Below are 22,490 nucleotides of genomic sequence, written 5' to 3'. Positions count from 1 at the left end.
AGAATGCTACCAGCAGAAAGAAAACTATTGATTTTGGTAAACACATTAACTTTCCTTTCATCCCAACATGAGCCTAATAATCAGGCCACACTTTTCATATCCTTGTTTTCTGTCATCAACCCATTATATCTTAAGAGGGCTGTCTTCTTATCGATGTTTTCCTGTTGTTTAAATGTTTTTATTCGCTGCAATTTGTTGTTGTTAGGGCTGTTTCTACACCAGCATTTCCCTGTAAATGCCATTTGCTGATAGCAATGCTTAATCAACTAAATACCTCTGGGTTTGAAGCATTTAGCTACCCCTCCGGGATAGATAAAAATAGTAAAGCGAGTGAGTGCGGGCTGGTTGGGTGTAATGTTCCTTTAAAGGCCGCTGCCCCCTGCAGCGTCGTCATTGCGCAGAACAGTTTGAACCAAAAAGCGGAGTGACCTTCCTCCGCTCTCATTCTGAGAGGGGCAGCACTGAAGCAATAAGCCGGTCACAGCTCCTACAGTCTCCCGCTTTAGCCTCAGAAATGAACAACAACTTAGTCGGAGATGAAGTCGGGTAAGATCCATTTAACAAAGCCTTCCGCAGCGGTCGCATTCAACTGTGAACTGCATCGTAACTTGTAGTTAGCGTTCTCTCTTGTCAAGCTGTCATTTGACAGCTAACGTAGCTAGCAAGCTAAGCTAGCTATAGTAACTTAGCGAGATCGCTAGCCTGAGGAAAGACGGCCAAAAAGTGAAAGTAGTCATCAAAGTAGCTCAGTTGTGACTGTTATTGCTTACGGTATTATAGAGCATGTGTGTCTGGTGTGCTGCCACTAAGCTTGTCAACTGAATGTGTGAAAGTGTAGTTACTTATTTCAGTGCTGTTTCCAGTTAGCTCGAAGCAGCGGAGCTAACTGACTTAGCTAACGCTTGCCAGCGAAGCGAAAGTCTCCTCTTCTTGACTTCGCCAATGCGAGGACATTTAGCGGGCACTGGTGGAGGATGGAGCATCCTCGTCTGCAATAACCCTCCACTTTTGTCACAGCCGCTACACAACGTTACATACTTGCTCAAATATTAATGAACTCGTTAGCTACTTTGATAGTAGTGCCGCTTAAACTGCCGTTAAACTTACAGTTTCGCAACCAGCATCCGAGCATACCTGTCCGCATGCAGGGAGCCGAGCAGCCGCTCACCTCTCCTCTCCTCTCCTCTCCTCCGCTCCGTACTGACTGGAAACTACTCGGGGTTTCAGTGGTGGAGGCTGGTGCCGGTGGTAGACAGTTGCTGCTGCCGCTTCTCAAGTCACTTTGTCAGCTAAGTGTTGTGTTAGCTTGCTAAACGCTATGGCTCTGTCCCGGGGTAACTTACGTGGCAGGAGGTTTATAAAAAGACCGTTATTGTCGAGGCCATTGCATTCAGTATTAGCAGACCAAAGTGACATCCACGGCCAGGACTGGACCCTAACATGAGTCACATGAAACACAGGCATTTTAACTGGAGCTGCCTGCACATCCACCTAAGCGGCACCAGCTTTGGTGGCCGCGTTGCCTCATGTTGTGTAATATCTGTGTACTTGGCTGTTTAGTCAGCTGTAGCGTTGTTATGGCTGTGAAACTGTGCTTTCAATCTTCTCCACCAAGACGTCTGTGTTTTTAGTCTTCTAAGGCCTCTGGATAGGCATACTTTTTCCATGGTTGTTATCATGCCTTTAGTATGTGACTTTGTGAGGATGACTGACTTAATGGTAATTTATCTGCTCTTTTCAGGAAACTTTTTGTGGGTGGATTGGACTGGAGTACCACACAAGGTAAGTCACATTGTTTAACCTGTGAATGCTCAGTCCCTTCATGCACAAAGTGTTTTTAAATTAACAGGAATTTGTCTAGGTGACACTGATGTAGCTGCATGGATTTGTAGTCAGACTGGAGGATCTCGCTGAATCAAAGTTGAATAAACTCTTTATAGATTATCAGGTGATAATAGCCATGAAATACAGAGTAGAGCTGGGTAATATTATTAAAAATAAAATCTAGTATTTTTACTCCTTCCTTTATCAATATTGATATCAGTATATGATATTTTCATATGACAATAGGGACTTTCATGCAATAATTAAAATAAGGGTGTGTGACAATAAAATCATTACTAACATGGCTGTGATGGTCTAGCAGGTAGAAACAGTGTTGCTTATTTATTATTTGATCAGATGTGTTAAGACACAATTAAACACTGATGCATTTCAGTAGCTTGGTTGAGCTTTGTGGAATAACATGTTTATATTCACTGAGGTAAAGTATCAAAAGTATCATTTTGTTATTGGTACGAAAACTTAGGATCATATTGGCACCAGTAAAATTGCGATTAGTATGTATCAAGTGTTATATGATAATATTGATGTGCTGATATGATATGGAGTGGACAATATAACACCACTGATATATATTAATATTTATAAAATATTAAATCACTATTATATTAATATGATATATTAAGTAGACATAATAGAAAATAATTAAAAAAAAACGTGTTACAAGGCAATACTATAGCCCTGCAGAAAATACTGCAATAAATTTTTAGAGTCTGTAGTTTACAGCGTATTTGTGCAAATAGTCTTCCAGACAGTGTTGGTACAGTCTACTTGTGGCCACTGTTCCTCTTTATTAATGCAGTTTTCCTGGGTTTGGAATATGTCATTGTGATATTTGATACTTTCCCCTTGCATACAATTAATAGTATCGAAATGACAGAAGCTATAAAAAAGAACCCCAGTAGATCTACAATCAGATTTTCAACCCAAGGCTGCACAGATGAAACAACGGGGAAGAAAATCAGCTGGTCCTCAATATGTGTTCAGTGACTTTTTCTGTACCAGCACTGTGTGCAGGTTGGTAATAAAAAAATAAAATGATCCTATTTTGTGTGCTTAGAACTTTTTTTCTTTTTGCTTTGGTATCGAGTGTCGTTTTTATTTTTTTTATACTAGTACTGTATTGAAGTTTAAAATTCTGGTATCGTGACAACCTTAATACAGCCTACGTCAGATGTGCGCACACATTGTCCTCTCATTCTTGCCCAGAGATGGTCTAGTTTGTCTAAACCCCTTTACTGGCTCATGCTCCGTTGGCCATTGTGTAACTTTGCACAAGGGCTTGCCTGTGTTAACAGCACTGTTAACATTAAGATCTGAACTGCGGCGCTGTGTAACTCTGAGCTTGTTTCCCTGGCGATGCCTCAGGCCTTCCCAGCAATGAGAAAAGCAATTACTATAACCCTCTCCATAGAGAGTCTCACCTCATTTGTTTAAACTTGCACGCCTTTCTTCTGTGGGCATGTGCGGGCGTTACAGTAGTTGAATATACATTTGGTGCTATGTAACATGACAGTGGGTAAGTGCTTTGTTTGCTCTTTAGCAGTGTCTATGTGACTTGAATGTGGCTGTACTGTGTTTTTATCTTTTTGCATAAAAAACATTGGTACAATTCCCAATATTCTGCCATTAGACAAAATCAAGGTTATTGAATGACTTGTAGTGTTGCCTAAGTCATTTTCTGGAGTGGTGCTTGTGGGTTTTTTATTTTTTTCCCAACACCTGTTTTGGTCCCAGTTACAGTTTTGGTGCAGGTTGAAGTGCTGAGGATGTTTTCTTAGCATCATTTATCACAATGAAAGCATGAGTCCTATAAATCATGAATACACTTCATTGTGTTCAGGAGGCAAACTGGGCTGAGTAATATCTCCCATTATAATTTCACATTTGCAGTATTGCTGTATGGGTCTGTGCCTATTCTTATGATGCACCACTGTTATGTCATTTCTTTCTTTCTTTTCTCAGAGACACTGAGAAACTACTTCTCACAGTATGGGGAAGTAGTAGATTGTGTCATCATGAAGGACAAAACTACAAATCAGTCGCGAGGCTTCGGCTTTGTCAAATTCAAAGACCCCAATTGTGTACGGACAGTGCTGGAGACAAAGCCGCATAATCTTGATGGAAGAAATGTGAGTATTTTAAATCAAAGGAGCAGATAGTCAAATCAACCCAAGTAATCTGCCTGCGCTTTGTGTGGGCAATGTGAAAAACCTCGTACTGTATTTCATCATCCAGAGTAGTTAGAAGTTATTCAAGGAGAAGTACAGTTTTACTTTGGGTTGTACCTGCCTGCAGACATACAGATGATGCATGTTTGAAACATTTTGACATTTGTTTGCCCAGCAAGACTTACCTGTTCAAAGTCAAACTAGCAGTTAAAGCTTGTTTTCTCTGAGATGGCTGAAACAAGCTGTTAATCTAGTTTTCCCTTCAGCATTAATGTTTCCATGCAGTCAGTTCCTCATAAATTACATATTACCTCCTTGGTTCTGTTGACTGAGGCGGAGAAGGGCATAACATTTTATTGGCCACATATTCAAATTAATGTGTCAATACATATGTGGCAAGGCGAGCCAATATACTGTAATGGATTCAGTGAAGAAGAACATTTGAAGGTGCCTTTATTTGGGGCTAAAGTCAAACGTTTTTCTATTTCTGCTGTCAGATTGACCCGAAGCCGTGCACTCCCAGAGGAATGCAACCTGAAAAGACTCGAACCAAGGAGGGCTGGGTAAGAGGAATCTAATTTCTACTGGGGAGGCTAGGCTAGGTGTTTCTACTGGAATAAGACTCAGTCTCTTCATCCCCTCCTCCTGAGGCTGGACTCTAGTTTCTTTTCATGGGCAATGAGGAGACCTTGAGCTTGAGCTTTTATAAAAAACACTCTGACTTTGACCTAAATCTAATTTTCAGATTTTTTTTATTTTTTATTTTTATTTTTTTAAATGATCACAGTGTACAGCCTTCATACTTTTGAGAATGCTAGAAATTAGTTGTATATATCACAGAAGCATTAACTAATCTGTGACTTGAATCGACCTCTATTTGTGAGTAAGGGACTGCAACAATATCAGCAGATATCTGGTACAGCTTACACTAGCCTGGGATTGACACAATGAAGGTCACATTTTCCCAGATGTAACAAAAATGACTCATGGAGAGGTCATAGGCCTGTATCACCATGCTAAATATTTGAATTATAATAACACTTTTGCATAACCTTTTTTGAATGTGGAACAGTTTTCTTGATTGTGAAAATTTAGAAGAATTGTCTTGCCTTCTTAGCTGAAATATGTTGTTCTTATAACTGTCCTCCCTCATTGAATAAAACTGAGAAAACACAGGTAGCTTTAGAGACGGGTAGGCTGCTGGGGTGCAGAAAATTGCTTTCAGCAGCGATTTTTTTTGAAAGGCAGGAATCTCTGCACCAACTTGGGTAATTTGTGGGTCGATCAACAATGCTATCAAGCCACTGCAGATCTATTATAGTCATGTTGTCCCTTTGGGCAGCAAAGACTTTAGTTATTGCACCTTTGCTGTCAATAAAACATTTTTATAAGTCACATATTTGGCTGCAAACATAGATTGTAAGTCAGAAGCTTTTATAAATGAGGCCCTTTGCCAGCTACCAGAACTCCTTTCGCTGACTTCAAGTCATGTAGCTGCTACTGAATGTTTTACTAACAAAGCAGAAGATGTAATTGTTAGAAATCATTATTGTCGTAAGCAGCCTCTAGCCTTTACAGCATGAATGCAGTGCACAGCAATGGTGAAATGCTTAGTGGTTGAGAGTAAGTGGAGGGAGCTGTGCTCTCTGATCTGTGGAGACTAGTGTTTGCATTGACATGACATGTTAAGAATTATACCCCAGGGCAAGAGGAGAACCTAATTTCTTCTGCCCAGTTTGAATAGATGATGGCTAACTGGCCCCTTCCCAGAGTGATCCTTTAACAGACATTGAAATCCATACACTCCCTGTTTTCTTTCAGAAGGGCAGCAAAGCCGATAGCAATAAATCAAAGAAGATATTTGTAGGTGGAATCCCCCATAACTGCGGCGAGCCTGAACTCAGGGACTATTTCAATAGATTCGGAGTGGTGAGTATTGCCATGTGCATAATGCAAGTCAGTTCATATCGTCATTAAGACTGCTTGAATGGATGTGACATTGAACAGGGTCAATACTACAGTATAAAAATTTAAATTTAGTGGGATGGGATAGGACAATTAATTATTTGTCCAAATTGAGGCAGAATATTTAATTGGACGGACCCTGTCTGGTTTTCTAAATGGAGCCACTGTTTCCCTTTGTCCCATTCAAGGTCACAGAGGTGGTAATGATCTATGATGCAGAGAAGCAGAGGCCCCGAGGTAAAAGCTGATCCTGTTTTTTCTCTCCCCTCTCCATACCATACCATCTTAAATCTCATGACAAATTATTCTGGCCCAAAGAGAAAAAGCCCATTCAGCCCCAGATATTCAATTCAATTTAAACACTGTCACCCATAACAGGAACAAGACACACAATAAAACACAAAAGCATGTTAAATAAAACCTCATACCAAGCGACCACAGCGTACATTAAATGGAAAACTTGACATTTCTGGAGGTGGAATGAAATGCGAAATACACTGCTCTCCTGTGAAGTACATGAAATTCTTAAACAGGCATTAAGGCGGCACCTTCAGTTTATGTGATGGCTATAAATTTGTACAATGTTACATATAATTTGCCCACATAATACAATAGTAGTAGCATCTTAAAACCATATCTCAGCCTTTGTCACATGCTCAAATATTTAAAATTGTTTCAGAAATCGCAGGCTCTGATTTGGAGTGATGCAGTGTCCTTCATGACCTTGTGTGACAACATGAGCCTCTTCCATGGACATATTTCTACTCAGTTAAATATATTGTTTTAAAAAAAGTGTTTCTCAGGCAGAGCAAGGACAGAAGTTATCTTAAAATCATTTAGTCAAGAATATTGGTCAAAACACAGACAGGTTTCGACCTCACGTGGTCTTCATCAGGGAGGAAATAGTAAAAATGCTCATCCTCAAGAGCACCTTAAGGTTCCCTGGATTTACTACATGAGCAGTATTCTTGTTGGGGTGATTATGATTACTACATCAAAATGTATTAGCCCAGTTAATTGTGCACAGAGAGCCCTCATAAATGCAAAAGATTTGTCTGATTCAAACAGCTCAGATTTGTATGAAGAATTTCTAGGTTTAAGTCCACAAGCATCTGATGTGTTAAAGGAGAGGTTCACAGTTTTTCAGTCAGTCTTAAAACAATAGTCACGTGCCCATATGAACATTTTGAGCTTTTGCTTGGTGTAATCATTCCTCCTGTTCATATTTCCTGTTAAGAGATCCCTTTCTAACATGTTTCCAGTGTAAGAACGGTCCTTACTCTACTCAAAAATTTATTCAAGTGTTTATTTAAAGCTAATATGAGGCTTCAGCAGCCTGAGGAAGTCAAATCAAATGGGTATCTTCCAAAGTTTAGGTCTTTTTAGACTGAAACTAACTCCTCTCTTACACTGGAAACACGTTTGGAAAGGATCTTGTAATGACTAGTATGAACAGGAGGAATAATTACAGCAAGCTGTTTCAGTGTTCAAATGGGAACCTGACTGTTGTTAAAGACAGACTTGAAAATCTTTTTAACCTAACCTTTTAAAGCACAAATCCACCCTAAAACAAATAGTGACGTTACGTTGTGATGAACTAAACATTTTTGTTTCCACTACTGTGGATAATGTATCGAAATATAAACATGTTACACCACATCCAAATAGTCTCTGCAGTTACATTTTTTTTTTCATTATTGATTGATCTGCCGATATTTTTTTCTATTAATCTATTGATTGTATGATCTTTAAAATGTTAGAAAGCAGTAACAAAAAAAATGTGCGTCACAATTTTCCCAAACCCTTAAATTGCTTTTGTCCAACCAACAGTCCATCTTCATTGCATTTTTGTCATGTTTGCTGACTTAAATGATTAATCGATAAGCAAAATTTGATCAACTAATTGAGCAAATGAAGTTCGACAAAAAGACAATTTTAAGCTATTTAACCCATCAAAGATAAAAGGAAGAAAAGTCAGTTTGAGAAGTAGATGCCAGTTTGTCCCCACAGTAGCCACAATAAAGCAGAATGCAATACAGCTACGAGATATATAGATAAGAAGATATCATATTTAAAAGGCAAAGGAAATCACTTACTGAAGGCAGGTTGCAGGAAAGTAGGTGCTCCAAAAAATATAGTACTCTATCACAACATGCAACTGGCATATTGAGCACAGTTTGATTATCTAAGGGGGGATTTGTCCTGCAAAGAGGCTGGTTTCAGCCCAAGTGCTGAAGGTGAATATTACATTGTTATCACTAGAACAATGGAATCATTTTAAAGGGTTTTTACGTGTCTTTTGCTATTTCCAAAGTCACTCTAACCCATTTCCTGACAGTAGAAATGACAGACTTTAAAATCTCAGAAGAGTTTGCCCAGTTAATCATAAATGTATCATGAGTTTATGACATGTGCCGACACTTTTCGCATGGATGGCCGCACTGGGAATCAGACCCCATGCCACTGGCAGTGTTGGTGTCAGACTCTGCCCACTGAGTTACAGTCACAGCTGTTTCATCTGCATTTGTCCTACATAGCAATGATGCAGCGGCCACTGACCCACAACATGTACTACTGCTCTCCCTTCAAAACCCCCATTCATTTTCTATTGGGAGAAACCCAGAATAGTTTGTCATTGGAATTTAACATGATGTATTGCACCAGTAACAACCATTGCATAATATTTGATAGTATAAACAGTTTTGTTTACTAAAACCATTAGTCTTTCAACATTGGAATAAGTTTTCTTTACCTTGATTTAGACGTAACTGATACATGTATCTTAAATGTCATAGTATGTGTTTTCCCATAATGTAGAAAGTTAAGTATTTTTGTAAGTAAGCCCTTTCTACTTTTCTTTCTTCTGTCCCCCTTCTCCTTGTGAATGGTTTAAATGTGATTAACGGTGTCTCTTAAGATTTGTCTTTTCTCCTTTAGGTTACTGTACATTGACTGGTAGCACAGAGGTACAGGCCAAATGTAAAAGCACCCAAATTATTTACTTGGTCAGAATGGGGTGTAAATAAAGTTGCATCAAATTATGAAATTTGTAATTAGAGAGAGAGAGTTTGTTGGGAATTTGCGTCCAGGTTATTTGAGCAATAGTTTAGCAGGAATTGAAGTTTTCATTCTTAAATCATTGTGTTTGATGGAAAATAGACACCTGATGTTGACTCGCATCCTCTGAATGGTTGTTATTTTTAAAATTTAAGATGTTTAGTTGGAGAGTGATATTCACAGACAATATGATGGTAAATATCAGACCAATATCTCAAAAATAGACCTGCTACAAAATCCCACCCTGTTTAAATGCTTCTTACAAGAATGAAATACTGTAATCAGATACTTTTCCAATAACATGATTATGAAGAGAATAAATGATTAGGGCTGCAACTAACAATCATTTTCATTATTGATTAATCTACCTATTATTTCCAAGATTAATAGAAGAATTGTTTGGTGAATAAAATGTCAGCAAATCATGAAAAATGCTCATTATAATTTCCCAGAGTCCATGGTGATGTTTTCAAATGTCAGGTTTTGTCTGACCAACAGTCCAAAACCCAAAGATATTCAGTTTACAATCTTAAAAAAGTACGAAAACAAGAAAGTATTCACATTCCAGAAGTCGAAAAGCTAGTAAATTATCATTTTGGGGTAAAAGAATACTTAAATGATTATTTGATTATCAAAATTGTTGTCGATTACTTATCTGTCGATTGACTAATCGATTATCAAATAGTTGTTGCTGTTCTATAAATGATAATATCAAATGATTTCCCAGTTCTACGTCTAGTAGTCTGAGTGATAGTCAGTCTATAGTAAGTTTTATTTTCATGTCATCTAACATTTTTTAAGAACACATCAGTTTAATCAGTCGTTGATATCTGATTTCAGTAACAAGTTTTGAAAATTTCAACTTGAGTGTAACCAAGGCATGTCAAACTATTTAATGTGTCAACTTGGTTTTAAATTTAGATTAAGGACGGGTCATTGACAGATGTTATTAATAGCAGGTCATGAAGCTTGGGAACGCTTGGCATGGTACTAGAGGTCTCTAAAATCTCAGTTGTATTTCGTAGGACGTTTAATTGGATTCAGGTTAGGTCCCCAAGTAGAGTTGTGCACACAACCCAATTCTGCCATAGCGGAAAGTTAATCAAATTGAAAGTAGATCACTGCAGTGCGCTGCGGCCTGTTAGCGCTCTGAAAAGTTCTGTTCCAGATAGTCAGATGAAAACGTTTACTGAGCAGTTGGCGTGGCTGAAATGTTGGACCAAAAAGGTCTTTGGACTTTGCCTTCTTGTTGATGAACTTTGTATATCCCCCATGAAAACGCTTGATCAAAATCAGCAACTCGCCACTTTGGGAAACCAGTTATGGCCTATATCTTTGTGATACCGTTGTGAGCAATATTTTAATTGTCCATTTTAGGCTTATCCTGGCTGACTCAAAAGTAAAACACACTGAATTTGGGAAAGCTTGGAGAAAGCTTTAGGCATTCTACAGTTTGTGTTTCTCCATATTTTTGTGATTTGCATTAACAATGGCTGCTGTGAGTGTGTGCTCCACAGCAGTATACCAAGGGACAGATCAAGGTGGGGTTTGGATGAAACGGCATGAAGTAACAAAATATAGTATTGGTTCAATTGGCATTTATCAAAGTTAGAGGGTGGAAGATGGACTTAATTGACCTTTTTACGTGACATTTCACATTAAATCAAATGCTACGCTCATCAGTCTTCATGTTTTAACATTTAAGCAGTCTTGTGTTGTTAACTTCACAAAATATTTCACTGCACAGTAAAGAGAAAAGTTTCCTTCAATCCCCCAGGCTTTAGTCTTGGATTTGTTGTTCTGCAAGTCTGCGACATCATCCGAACCCCAGGAGCCTCTTGCTCAGTCTTGACGGATCCTCACTCTGCTGAAGCCCAATACTGTTCTTCATCTTGTGTTGTCACAACCCCCCTGCTACCTTGATTCACTCTTGGTCGTTGGCTAGGTTTTGGATTTATTACTTTCGAGGCCGAACAATCAGTGGACCAGGCTGTCAACATGCATTTTCACGACATCATGGGCAAAAAAGTGTGTAGTTGTAGTTTTATTTTACCCTTAAGATCAAACAGAGGCTTGGGCGACAGAGTGAGCATTATACTGTAATACTGTATTATCAGTTAGAGCAAATTTTCCAGTGGCTTCCCATTAGTGACTACAGCATCATATAGCACAAAGTTAGCCTTCAACAACGTACATTGATCATGCCACTACATGCTATTACAGTTTCTATTGTCGCCCAAGGCTTTGTTTAAATTGACCACTCCTTTAGGATGTCTTAAGCGCATTAGATTGTACTTACAATATTAAAGTCTGGTTTTTGATATTTAAAAGATAATAAAGCAAAAGAAACGATAAAGTTAAGACTTTAAAGCTCACAGAATTTCACTGAATATAAATCACCTAAAGGATTGGTCCAATCAGTTATGTTTCTTTTGTTTTCTGATATTTTGTTGGCAGGTCACTTACACGTCAACATGTTTGTTTGTTTTGTTTTTTTTGTTTTTTTAAAAATTTATTTTATTTTTTTGAAAAGTTAAAGAAAAAGCTCAACTCAGTGACCTCAGTTGAAGAATCTCCATACTGTGTCTTATCAATAACAAATGGCAGTTCTCTCTAAAATGCTGCTTAGGATGAGACACGGGTCGCACAGTAATATTTGCACGTCACTTCTTAGTGTTTGTTTTAACTCAGTGTGTGTACCAGATGGATGGGGTTTACTGCACAAAGACAATTCAGATAGTGTCAGGTAAGCTGTCCATCTGGGTAAAAACAATAAATTCTGACTGTGGTGTTATTCAGTCGCACCTCCTAACCTTCTGGCATTCCTTCTATTGTGCTATTGCATGTGGCAAACACCACCCACCTGGCACCTCAGCTGAGTAAAACAAACAATTAAAAAAATCGTAGTACTGTAGCAAAATAAAGTACTACTTGATACATATCTGGCCAGGATTGGTCTTGACACAAATGCACTTTTAAAGCTCTCATTAATTAACAACCCCCGTTTTCCTCAGTAGACATTTTGTAATTAGCAGCTTTTAAACAACTCTACAAAGATACCAGTCTCCTTTCTGCCCTCCATGTCGACAGTAATAATTTGTTGGCATAAAAAATTATCAATGTCAAACACAGTGTAGTTATATCCACTCTGTCATATCATATCATCACATGTATCTTGTTTCTATCTTTGATCTTTGATCTTTACATGGATCCAGAACATGACACTCAGAAGACCTTTTGTGTATATTGTTGCATTTAATTAAGGTTTTTAAGTCTTATTGACAACCTTAAAGCAGCATCCATTTCTGCAAGTGAGAGCAGTACTTCATTGTATTTTCTTGGATTTCTGTCCAAGAAGATGAAGCCTGAGTTTCCATAGGTGGCACACTCTTTGTTAAGTCGTGGGGATTTTTTAAATATTTCTTTGGGACCATTCAGACTTTTATTTGAGAGATGACAGGAAACAAGGGGAGAGAGAAATGGGGAATAACATGCAACAAAGGTCCCCAGGACCCCTGGGGAGCCCCCGTTTATTGCAAACAAACTATAATTGAAACCGTGTTATTTTCTTGTGTGCCAATAAATGTTTTTCCCAGAAGAGAGCTACCAGACAAGTTGTTGTTTTTAAAAAAAACAAAAACAAATGTAAGAGATTTTTCCTGAGCCGGATTTAAGATGGATTTTTATTATGTTAATCGGTAATATTGTGAGGCAATACAAGACATTTGTGTTGAAATGTCACTGACTATTACATTGAAAAGATGATCCGAATCCCATTTCCTTGGTAAACGATTCAGCCCAACCTGTATACTCTCCAGTGGTACCCGCCCCCCTTGACTTTGCCCTGGTTTCCAGCAGGAATCAAGGCTCGACTTAATCCATTGTTCTTGACTTGACATTACCTTACACTGGGACTTGAGGGAGGCTGGGAGATATGAGTTACAAAATTAGAAATTGGAGCACATCAAACTGTGGAACAAATCCCAGTTCTGCTGTTGGGGACTGTACAGAAGTCATGGTATCCATCACTCGTAGCTGTGATGCCCACGGGAGAAAGTGCTCAGGTAGCTGCCGCCGCCGGCGTGGCCACTGCCGGAAACATGTGCATGTAATTAGGTCGACAGAGAAGGAAGAGGGGAGGCTGGGGAAGGTGGCAACACCTTAAAGCTGGGAGGAATTTGCGATTCGTTTTCCTCCTGCAAGGTGACCCCAATAACTCAACCCCTCAGTCTATTTCTAGTTGGCTCCCCCTTAGTCGCAGCCTGTTTTTTTTGCTCTGGTTAACTGCTGGTATCTTTGCCTAGTTACAGGAAGGAAAGTCTTGTTATTGGGGCAGTAAATTTATATGTGACCCAAGGCATTAAACTATTATAGCGATGGATGATAACTATATATAAAAGTCAAATTTAAGTTTCTGAGTGTTAACACTTTGTGTAAGGCAGTAATTACCAAACAATAAGTGTTGTTTATTACTATAATAGAATTATCCTTTAAAAAAAACTGGATTGCCTTTCTAACATTTGAGGATTTGGTTGTATAAAGACATTGTCCTTTAGCAGCGATTTGACATTATATTACGGTCAAAGTGTATCAGTCAGTAGTACTCCATTGAACATTTTTTTCTCACCTTTGACACAGTATGAAGATTCAATTTTAGATTTACCGAAAAGACTGTTTATTTGTACTATCTGCATGTGTAACTATTATATTCTGTTAGAACTGAGATACAAATTTCTCTCTACATCCATTTCCCCCCTAAAACTTATTCCAAATTAAATAAAAATTAGATTCTTTATAAGTGTTAGCCAGAGAAAGGTAAGTCATGGCCTTCCATTAGATGTCTTTATCATAAATAGGGCAATTAATTCGAGGATTTATAGAAATAAATCTGTGTTTCTCAGGTACATCTTAAGAGGCTGTGATCTGGAGATGATGCATTTAAAAAAAAAAAAGTTCAATTCATCATTTACTCTCTGTGCAATATGATTTTGGTTGCTGTGAAATTCCCACTTGATAAGTAGTACCTGAGACACATAGCTGTACAGCTCTCCTGGCTACACAGTAATATTAATTAACAACAACCCCTCATTATTCTAATAAACATAAAGTGAAAGATTTCAAACTGGCCCAAAATGTTGAGATTAAATAATCTGGTAGGACAGGACTGTCTAGGTGAGGGACTAAATGGACCTTATACTGGTGTTGCCAAATGTGCCCTCCTTGTCCTTTGTCCAGGTGGAAGTGAAGAAGGCTGAACCTCGTGACAGCAAAGCTCCTGGCCAGCTTGGCCCTGGCCAGTGGGCCCCCAGGGGCATCTTGAGTGCAGCTAATGGTTGGACAACACAGCCTGCCCAGGGCTGGCAACAGGCTTACGGGCCACAGGGTGAGTGGGAACATGTCCCAGAGCAGAGCGAGTGAGGCTCACTGCTCAGAGGAAAACCCAGTAGTAACTGTTTAAATGTGTCACACCCTCTGCTTTAACAGTAACCTTGTGCATGTAGGTCACTGCTTTCACTGTCAGTTTGAATGTTAAACTGGATACTGTGAGCATTTTTACATTTCAGGCAACAGTATTGTCCTCAGTCTAAAGTTGTTGTTTTTTTTTTCCTCTTCCTGAAGGAGTGTGGGTGTCGACTACTGGCCAACCCATAGGTAGGTGTTCAACCTCCACTTGACAAAACACAGAATATAATATCCTTTCTTTTCTTTCCATGTTAGCAAATTAGTTGTTTTTCTGAAAGTTGCATAGCTGAGAACTGATCAAATTACAGATAGATTTTGTGTCTTTGCCATGTGATCAAGTGCTTATCTTGAAGCACTTGTGTCACAGAAATGAGCTTGTACTCTTGTGTGGCCAATAGGCTGCTGACAGTTAACAGCACGTGTTATCACTGATTCATAATGGCTGAGGCTGCTGATAATTTGCTGCTTGAGACAGATGGCTGCCTTGAATAGATTCCAGCCTCCCCCCTGCTATTGGTCAGGCTCAGTTTCATATCACCACCTCCGGGTCAACCTGCATACTCACTGCAGTGTCGGCCCTGTTCTCACACAGAAGATACTTCAGATTGTGTTCTGCAGAACCATTTATTTATCAACTTTGTCTGTTATTCAGCTGTTCAATAAGACCAGGACAAATTCAAATTGATGCAATTCAGATACAGTACATCAGTGCTGGCACTGCCTTCTTTTCATAATTAGCCTTATTGCCTTTGTTGTTAATTCAAGTCCTGTTAATTTATATGAAACATGTACATATATTTATGTAAAAACATTTCTATAAAATAGATCTGTTCTGTGTTGGAGCAGGCGGGTATGGACCTGCGTTGTCGGCAGGCCGTGGAACCCCCACACAGCCTCCGTCACCTTTCAACGCATTCCTGGTCACGACCCCGGCGGGCGGCTTCGCTGCACCTCAGGGCTACCCTCAGCAGGGCTACAGCACAGCACCTCAGTTTGGTCAGTAATACTGAAACACTCGCTCATTACACGTTGGTGTTTTAACATCACTACGAAGTGCTTACAGGTAATATAGCATGTATAAAGGTAACCCTGTGAATAAGGCGTTTCTGAATACTGATATTGATTTTTGACTAAGGTCACAGATAATCAGCTGTGTCGAAATTCTATTTAAAAAAAACAACTAAAAATGTTTAAACTTTTTTCTTCAGAGTGCAAAAGCCTCACAAACTACATTTAGATCATCAACTTTTCTTTTTACTAAAATGGCTATGTAAAATGTGTTAATTAAATCTATGTCAGGTTTTCCAGGCAGCTTTGCTGTTGCTATCGTCAGGGAGGAACCTCCACCTTATCAGAGATGGACAGCATGACTCACAGATATTCAGCCTTTTATGAAATGTTGCTTAAAAAAGCCTGTGGGGAATTATTACCTTCCACCAGTTAAACCTGTTAGCAGACATAGTAAGCTAAAACCAGTGTGAAAGAAGCCCAAAATGATCCGTCACAAATGTGTTTGCAGAGTGGTCACAATTTGATCTGGCAGCTGATATTTATAAAAGACGTGGACGTACAACTTGTGTTCTTACAGCATAAAATAAGAAGAGATTTGGTGGAGAAATGGATTAATATCTTGACCAGTAGTGGTTTTTGTATGATGGTACGGCGTGGTCAACTAGATTTTGCAACTGAAGACTGAACATGGAAGAGATTTTGTGTTTTACTCAATGACACCAACACTGGGCTTTAACCAGGGTCATCTGGTCCAGGACCTTTTGTACTCAGCATACCATCTGTAAAAAAGCGACACTAGGAAGTCAGCGAAATGATCTTATTACTTTCCAACAGGTTACAGTTTCGGCACACCCCAAGCAGACCAGTATGCTCCACAGGTTCCTCCTCCGCCCAACACTCCAGGAACTGCAACGCTTGGCTTTGCCCCCGCCACCACACCAACTCAGGACTTGAGCAAAGCTCCCACTGGGCAGCCTGACTTCCCTTATAGCCAGTATGGTAAGAAAAGCATTGTGCATTAAGCAGTTTGCTGCCCTTTTCTCTCCCATTTAATTTTTATTCACCCCTCGGCCCTGCCCATCTCCCTGGATATTTTATTGGATGCAACTACAGCTCATTTAAGTGCATATCTACAGCCCTTAGACAAGCAGGAGCTTGCTCTTGGTACCATTTAGCTTGAACAGCTACACATGCATACATGCTTCTTGCATACATGAACCCCTCTGGCTCTGCCGTGAAGATGCTGCTGAAGTTTCACCACATCCAGTTTCACCATATTTCAGCTGGGCCGTGGATTGGTAAAAAGATTGGTAGGTCTTGGTAGGTTTGAATTAGATCATCCTGCCGTGCAATGTTTTTTTTTTTTTTTTTTGCATTTATATTTTATTTAGATTTTCAAGAGAGCGCAACCTTCTCTTGACTGACTATACTAGACATTTGACTTGGTTCAAATATTCCTACCTTTTAATTACTCCCTCCTACACCTCCTCCTCTTCCTCCCTGTTGATGACTGTGCTGGATCTTTTCCTGGTCTTGGCACGAATCGCAATAGAAGAGCACCAGCATGACAATATGACGCCCATGAAACCTTATTAGTGGAATCAGGCATGTCCAACCTGCCAAGCTACCTATCAAAAATTGTTCAACATGTCCATCAATTTATCACTCTGGAGCTTTGCATGCTTTTCTGCAAAATGTGAACTTTGCCCCTCTGCCTTGTAGATACAGTACATGAGATTAGAGTCTTGTGAAAGTAAGACTTTTACTAGTGTGTGTGTGTGTGTGTGAGTGTAGGTTTTACTTTGTGGTCTTTGAGCTGGACTGCTCTCTAGTCTAATATTACCTTTGGACAGCGTTCAGCCAGATTTCAGTCAGCATGTAGGGACTTAAAAATAAGACATTTAATCAAGCCACTCTAGTGTCAATTTAGAGAATGATGTGCCTTATTAATTTATGTGATTTCTCTGTAACATACTGTATACTCATGCAGGATTAAGGGTTTGAGATCATGCTGAGAGCACAAGAGGAGGTTGGTAGCTGGAGGTTTTCAGCTCTGAACCAAAATGAAGATCGAGCAAACTAACCAGCATTCACTGAAAAGGAACAAGCTCGGTCTTCATCCAAAATTCACCCATTCAGTCACGTAAGCACACAGTCAGATAAGAGTCAGATGTTCATTCAGAGGCCTCATTCAGTTTTTTGGCTGGCTGGTATTTTTCTTCTGATATGGCTTACAGCTGCTTGACACGCTGGATTTACATTTACAGCAGTCGTGATCGCTGTCAGTCATGACAGGTGCCCATCTTGTTCAGTGTTTCCTGCTTGTGCTTATCTTCCATCCAGCTTTTTGCATTTAGTGTCCGCTACCTGTTCAGGCACTTAGTCCAGTAATCAAAGTCAGTAGTAGCAACACAGTGTCACATTTTTGTGAAATGAGCAGAAAATTAGAAACGCTGATGATGTTGGTGTTGTAGACACAAATCACACACCTCCACCATGTTTATGTGACGATAGGAGGAACTGGATGATATTTTTACCTGTGTAAGATTAATAAATGGTTGAGGTCAGACAAATAAAGCACATTTTGTGTTCGGTTAAGGCTAAGTTTGGCTTATGCGGAGTTAGGGAGTTCAAATAATTTGGTTATAGTGAAGCTCAAACCAGTCGTTTTGCATGTTTTAACTCATTAATATTTAATTCAATGCCAATCATTTTCAAATGCATACCATATAGTTTAATGATTCCCACCTTCCAGGAAGGCACTGGCTTTACTTTTATTACAGTACACTGTGACAGCTGAAACGCGATTGCCTCATTTTGTTGACTTTTTTGTAATCAAAATTTCTTGGTGCATTCAAGAAATTTGAGAATTGACTGCTGAAGAGCAACTTATTTTAATGCAAGAAACTTCACATTGTCCTTTGAGTTATGTCTATGTTTGTTTTATAGATTAGATTTTTTTTTTCAACAATATAGCTCATAGGAGTGCTTTTTGGCAGCTGTGGGATGTTGAAATGTCCTCGAATGACCCAGCAAGGAGAGTTCTCTTAGCACTCCTTTTGATGTCATGATACTCAGAACCGAAAGTTTTGAAAAATGGTCAGTGCTCACAACTGGAGTACACAAAACAACGTAATGTGACACAAAGATGAATCAAGTTTCAAGTCAGTTTCAAGTTGATTGTCAGCATGCTGAAATTAATGGAAACCAATGGCGGCTTGGAAGATAGGAGATCAATCTAGAAACTTATGGCATTCTTTGGAAAATGTTTGGCAACAATGTGACATATATACAAGTCATATTTTATGGACTACAACATGCAAAACCACTGGTATGGTTCTACCTCCTGTTTCTAGTTGCCTCCGTCTCGTAATATATTCTTGGTAGGAAAACGTATTTCTCACGTTACTTGCATCTTAGCATATCATGCACATTTCACAAAATTTCATGAGACCAGGCTGGCATGATAAAACGTCAGGCGTGCTAGCAGATAGCTCACACACTCACACTCAATTTTGTTTGACTTCCAGATGAAGCTGAGCAGTGATGCCTCTCCAAGCATAGTGCAGACGCAGTAAATGAATATAAATGTACAGCTCTGTTAGCTCAGTAAGGGGGCAACTATGTAAAGTAGTCGGCCAGCAGTATCTGGGTTCAGTCAACCTGGTCTCCTCATCTCCCTGATAGGCTTGGGTAACTACCCTCAGGACCCCTCTGCCTACGGACCAACGCGTCCTTCTCACAGTTATGGTCAGGATGAGCAGGGAGGATATAGTGCAGGTAGGTGCCAGCATCGTCTTCTCCAACCACAAAAGTAGCATTTGTTCAGTACTGTAGTGTTTATAGAGCTGCAGCCTGCTTTTCCTCTTTTGCTTTGTGTTTCGTATTTTGCATGTACATTTTGCATGTACATACAAATTACTGCGTGTACTCTAGTATAGTAAAACACAGCCATCGACTGAGTGCCATCAGCTGAGTGGATTTGAAAGAAATTTACATTGAAAATTGGCATTTGAAGCGCTAAGCATGTCCCTCAGCGGCTGTAGCTTTACTATAACAAGACTAACCATGTCCTCCTTTTTTGTCCACTCTCTCTCTACGCATTGCTTTGCTGATTATAAAAGGATGATCTAATTGAAATTTGTTCATGGTCCAGTTGTCCCTATGCATCAGCAGTCCATTCACCCGTTGTTTTTTCCCAATGTACTGTCTCCACATTATAGCTAAAGGGGTGAGAAAGGAAAGAAGATTTAAAGGAGGACACGATGCCAGTAAATTTCCAATTTCTTTCTGATTCTTCTGTCGGCGGTCCTGTTGGGACCGCTCCCTGTTCTTCATATTTCTTATTTTTGTTCCGATCGTGGAGCACTTTGAGCACCCCAAAAGAAATGTGTTGTATTTTCTAACTTTTCCCCCTTTTTTCTTTCTTTCTCTTTCTTTCTCTTGTCTTTCCATTCCAGCTATCTATAACGTTCCCCACTCCAGTATTTATTGGTGACATTTCAAAATCAGTGCTAACTGGATGTTACCAGGGCAGGAAAATAACCAGTCACCAGCAAGATGCTGGAAAGATATGGCTGCAAATGGTTTTCAAATTCTACCAACCATTTGGTAGCAAACCTTAAAGGTCCTTTGGCTTGGACAGTGGCTGCTTAATTTTGGGTTGCACCAGCCATTTTTTCAGATGCAGATTAGTTTCCGTCCCTGGGTGTCACTTTGGTTCCCATGTCTGTTTGCAGGGAGGTGGTGCCATCCAGTGTCTGAATAGAAGAACATTGTGCGTGTTGCACTGATCATCAAGAGAATCTAGAGATTGTCTTCCTCAATGAAGCCCATTTTAAATGATTAAATTTAAACTATTAAATTCCCCTGGAATTGTCATTTTTGTCTCTATACATTTTAACATTTTATATAATAATTTTCAACACTAAAGGGCTCATTGACGGAATACAGTATTTGAATCTAGAGGAAAAATCCACCATGAAACCTTTAAACTCTTTTTCAAAATGCACATTGCATTTCTTGGTCCATTTAGTTTGGTATGTCAATGTTAATTTACGTATACAGCAATTTATCCCAAACACATATCAAAGCCCTTCATAGACAAACAAACCATAACAAGAAATAAATCTTTTTAGATCTAGTCAAGATTTAATAAAGTAAAAATAAAACAACATCTGCTAAGACAAAACAGCCTATTAAATTTATCTACTGATTATCAGGGAAAAAAATGCATGGGTATTGAAGGCTGGTTATAAAGTAGATGCTGCATGATAACCATTTTGATTGATGCAGTAGACTTTGACAGCACAATTGTTGTTCCCCAAAAATATTTAACCAAAGATAATTGGATTACACTGTATAGTGTTAGGGTAAGGGGGTGGATTTTTCCTTAACATTAAAATTGTGAAACTTTTATACCTTTTTAAAGCAGTAAGGCTTCTCCCTAAACACCGTCTGGTGACCCTGACATTAAAATCCTCCTGTCTCTCTCCGGCTCTCTGCTCTCTGTCGTCCTCCTCAGGGTACGGGCAGGACCTGACAGCCTTCGGCCACAGCTTCGCAGACCCCAACCAGCCGACGGCCTCGTACGGGGCCCCGACAGCACAGCCCACCGCCGCCCCCCAGCCTGCCGCCAGTGCATTCGGCAGAGGGCAGAACCACAACGTACAGGGCTTCCACCCATATCGACGCTGACCACCACCTCTGCGCAGGGCCGCTGTGTAAAGTTTAAAAACAAAAACAAAAAAAAAAGAAGTCAGGGAAATGTGTGTTCTCGCTAAAAAGCAAAACTGGAGTTCTGGATTGTTCTATGGAAATGTTGAATGCACACAGTTTGTGAAACATAAACCTTTTGTGAAAGCAGGGATTCCAGTAAATTCAAAAGGGGTGTAAAGAAACCCAGGGTTTTTTTTTTGTTTTTTTTGCATAACTTAAGGAACCTTCAGCAGAAAGAAGCTTTTATCCCTCCCACCCCCAACCCCATGTTTTATAGTAGAACTAAACTACTTTGCAATAATTTTGATTGTCTGGTCAAACACTAGCACAGAGACTATATGTAAAGAGACTTGCATATAAATATGTATATTTATGGTGGACACAAATGAAAACAGGGTCTCAAGTTTCCTCAGCTTTAAATTCTAGGGAAAAAATGTTTTTATTTTTCATTTGGTGAATTTTGTTTACTTTCTGAGCCTTTAACGTTTGTTTAAAATGGAGATTATGAATATATATATTATACACAAACTGTGCAATTTTTTAAAAAGAGAATTTTGTACTATAAATGTACACTTTGCTTGTTTTTTTATTTAAAGATGTAGACTTCCCTCAGGTGGCTCTTTTCGGTGCATTTTTTGCACTTACGCAAAAAGAAAAAAAGGACAAATTATTACAAAAATAAATGTTTTAAGGATACAGTGCTTGTCCCAGATGTTTGTATTTGGTTGTGGATGCGTTTGCTTTTGGTGTTTCAGTGGAAGACCTGCAAAGTAGAGCTGAAACAATTAGTCGATTTATCCATTAGTAGACTGATAGGTAATTAATCGGCACCCTTTTGATGATAAATCGTTTCAGTCATTTCTCAAGTAAAAATTCAAACAAAAACAAAAAATGGTGGTTCCAGCATCTCTAATGTGAAGATTTGCTGTTTTTCTCTGTTTGACGTAATTGTAAATTAAACATCTTTGAGTTTTGGACTGTTGATCAGACAAAAAAGAGACAATTGTAGATCTCTCAAAAACTGTTTTTGACTATTTTTTAAATATTTCATAGAATAACGATTGATTGAGTAATAGAGAAAATAATCAGAAGTGTCTAGGAGAGGTGGCAGTAGAGTTTCTGACTAGTTTGTTTAACAAGATCTTGGAGAGTGAGAGGATGCCCGAGGAATGGAGGAGAAGTGTACTGGTGCCAATTTTTAAGAACAAGGGAGATGTGCAGAGCTGTGGCAACTACAGAGGAATAAAGCTGATGAGCCATACA

The 22,490-nt window shown here is 39.2% G+C and overlaps 1 protein-coding gene across 18 annotated transcripts in view; it reads left to right on the top strand.

The window, feature by feature from the left end:
- Positions 1–21,923, top strand: part of dazap1 (DAZ associated protein 1) — a 32,233-nt gene extending 10,310 nt beyond the window's left edge. For 2 of the 18 annotated variants that reach the window (XM_044200514.1, XM_044200509.1), the window contains 13 exons: positions 1,742–1,782; positions 3,808–3,974; positions 4,511–4,576; positions 5,835–5,942; positions 6,167–6,215; positions 10,981–11,063; positions 14,271–14,418; positions 14,655–14,687; positions 15,324–15,494; positions 16,344–16,508; positions 19,197–19,289; positions 19,733–19,780; positions 21,034–21,923. In XM_044200514.1, coding sequence (XP_044056449.1) covers positions 3,861–3,974; positions 4,511–4,576; positions 5,835–5,942; positions 6,167–6,215; positions 10,981–11,063; positions 14,271–14,418; positions 14,655–14,687; positions 15,324–15,494; positions 16,344–16,508; positions 19,197–19,289; positions 19,733–19,780; positions 21,034–21,206 — 1,251 coding nt within the window. In that variant the 5' untranslated portion in view covers positions 1,742–1,782; positions 3,808–3,860 and the 3' untranslated portion in view covers positions 21,207–21,923. The other 16 variants (XM_044200506.1, XM_044200508.1, XM_044200505.1 and 13 more) reach the window with 16 other exon arrangements.
- The last annotated feature ends 567 nt before the right edge of the window (positions 21,924–22,490 follow it).

The sequence above is a fragment of the Siniperca chuatsi genome, linkage group LG6, assembly GCF_020085105.1.
Source record: "Siniperca chuatsi isolate FFG_IHB_CAS linkage group LG6, ASM2008510v1, whole genome shotgun sequence".
NCBI classification, from domain to species: Eukaryota; Metazoa; Chordata; class Actinopteri; order Centrarchiformes; family Sinipercidae; genus Siniperca; species Siniperca chuatsi.
The sequence above is the reverse complement of the archived record's forward strand: the minus strand, read 5'-3'. Positions and strand labels throughout refer to the sequence as shown.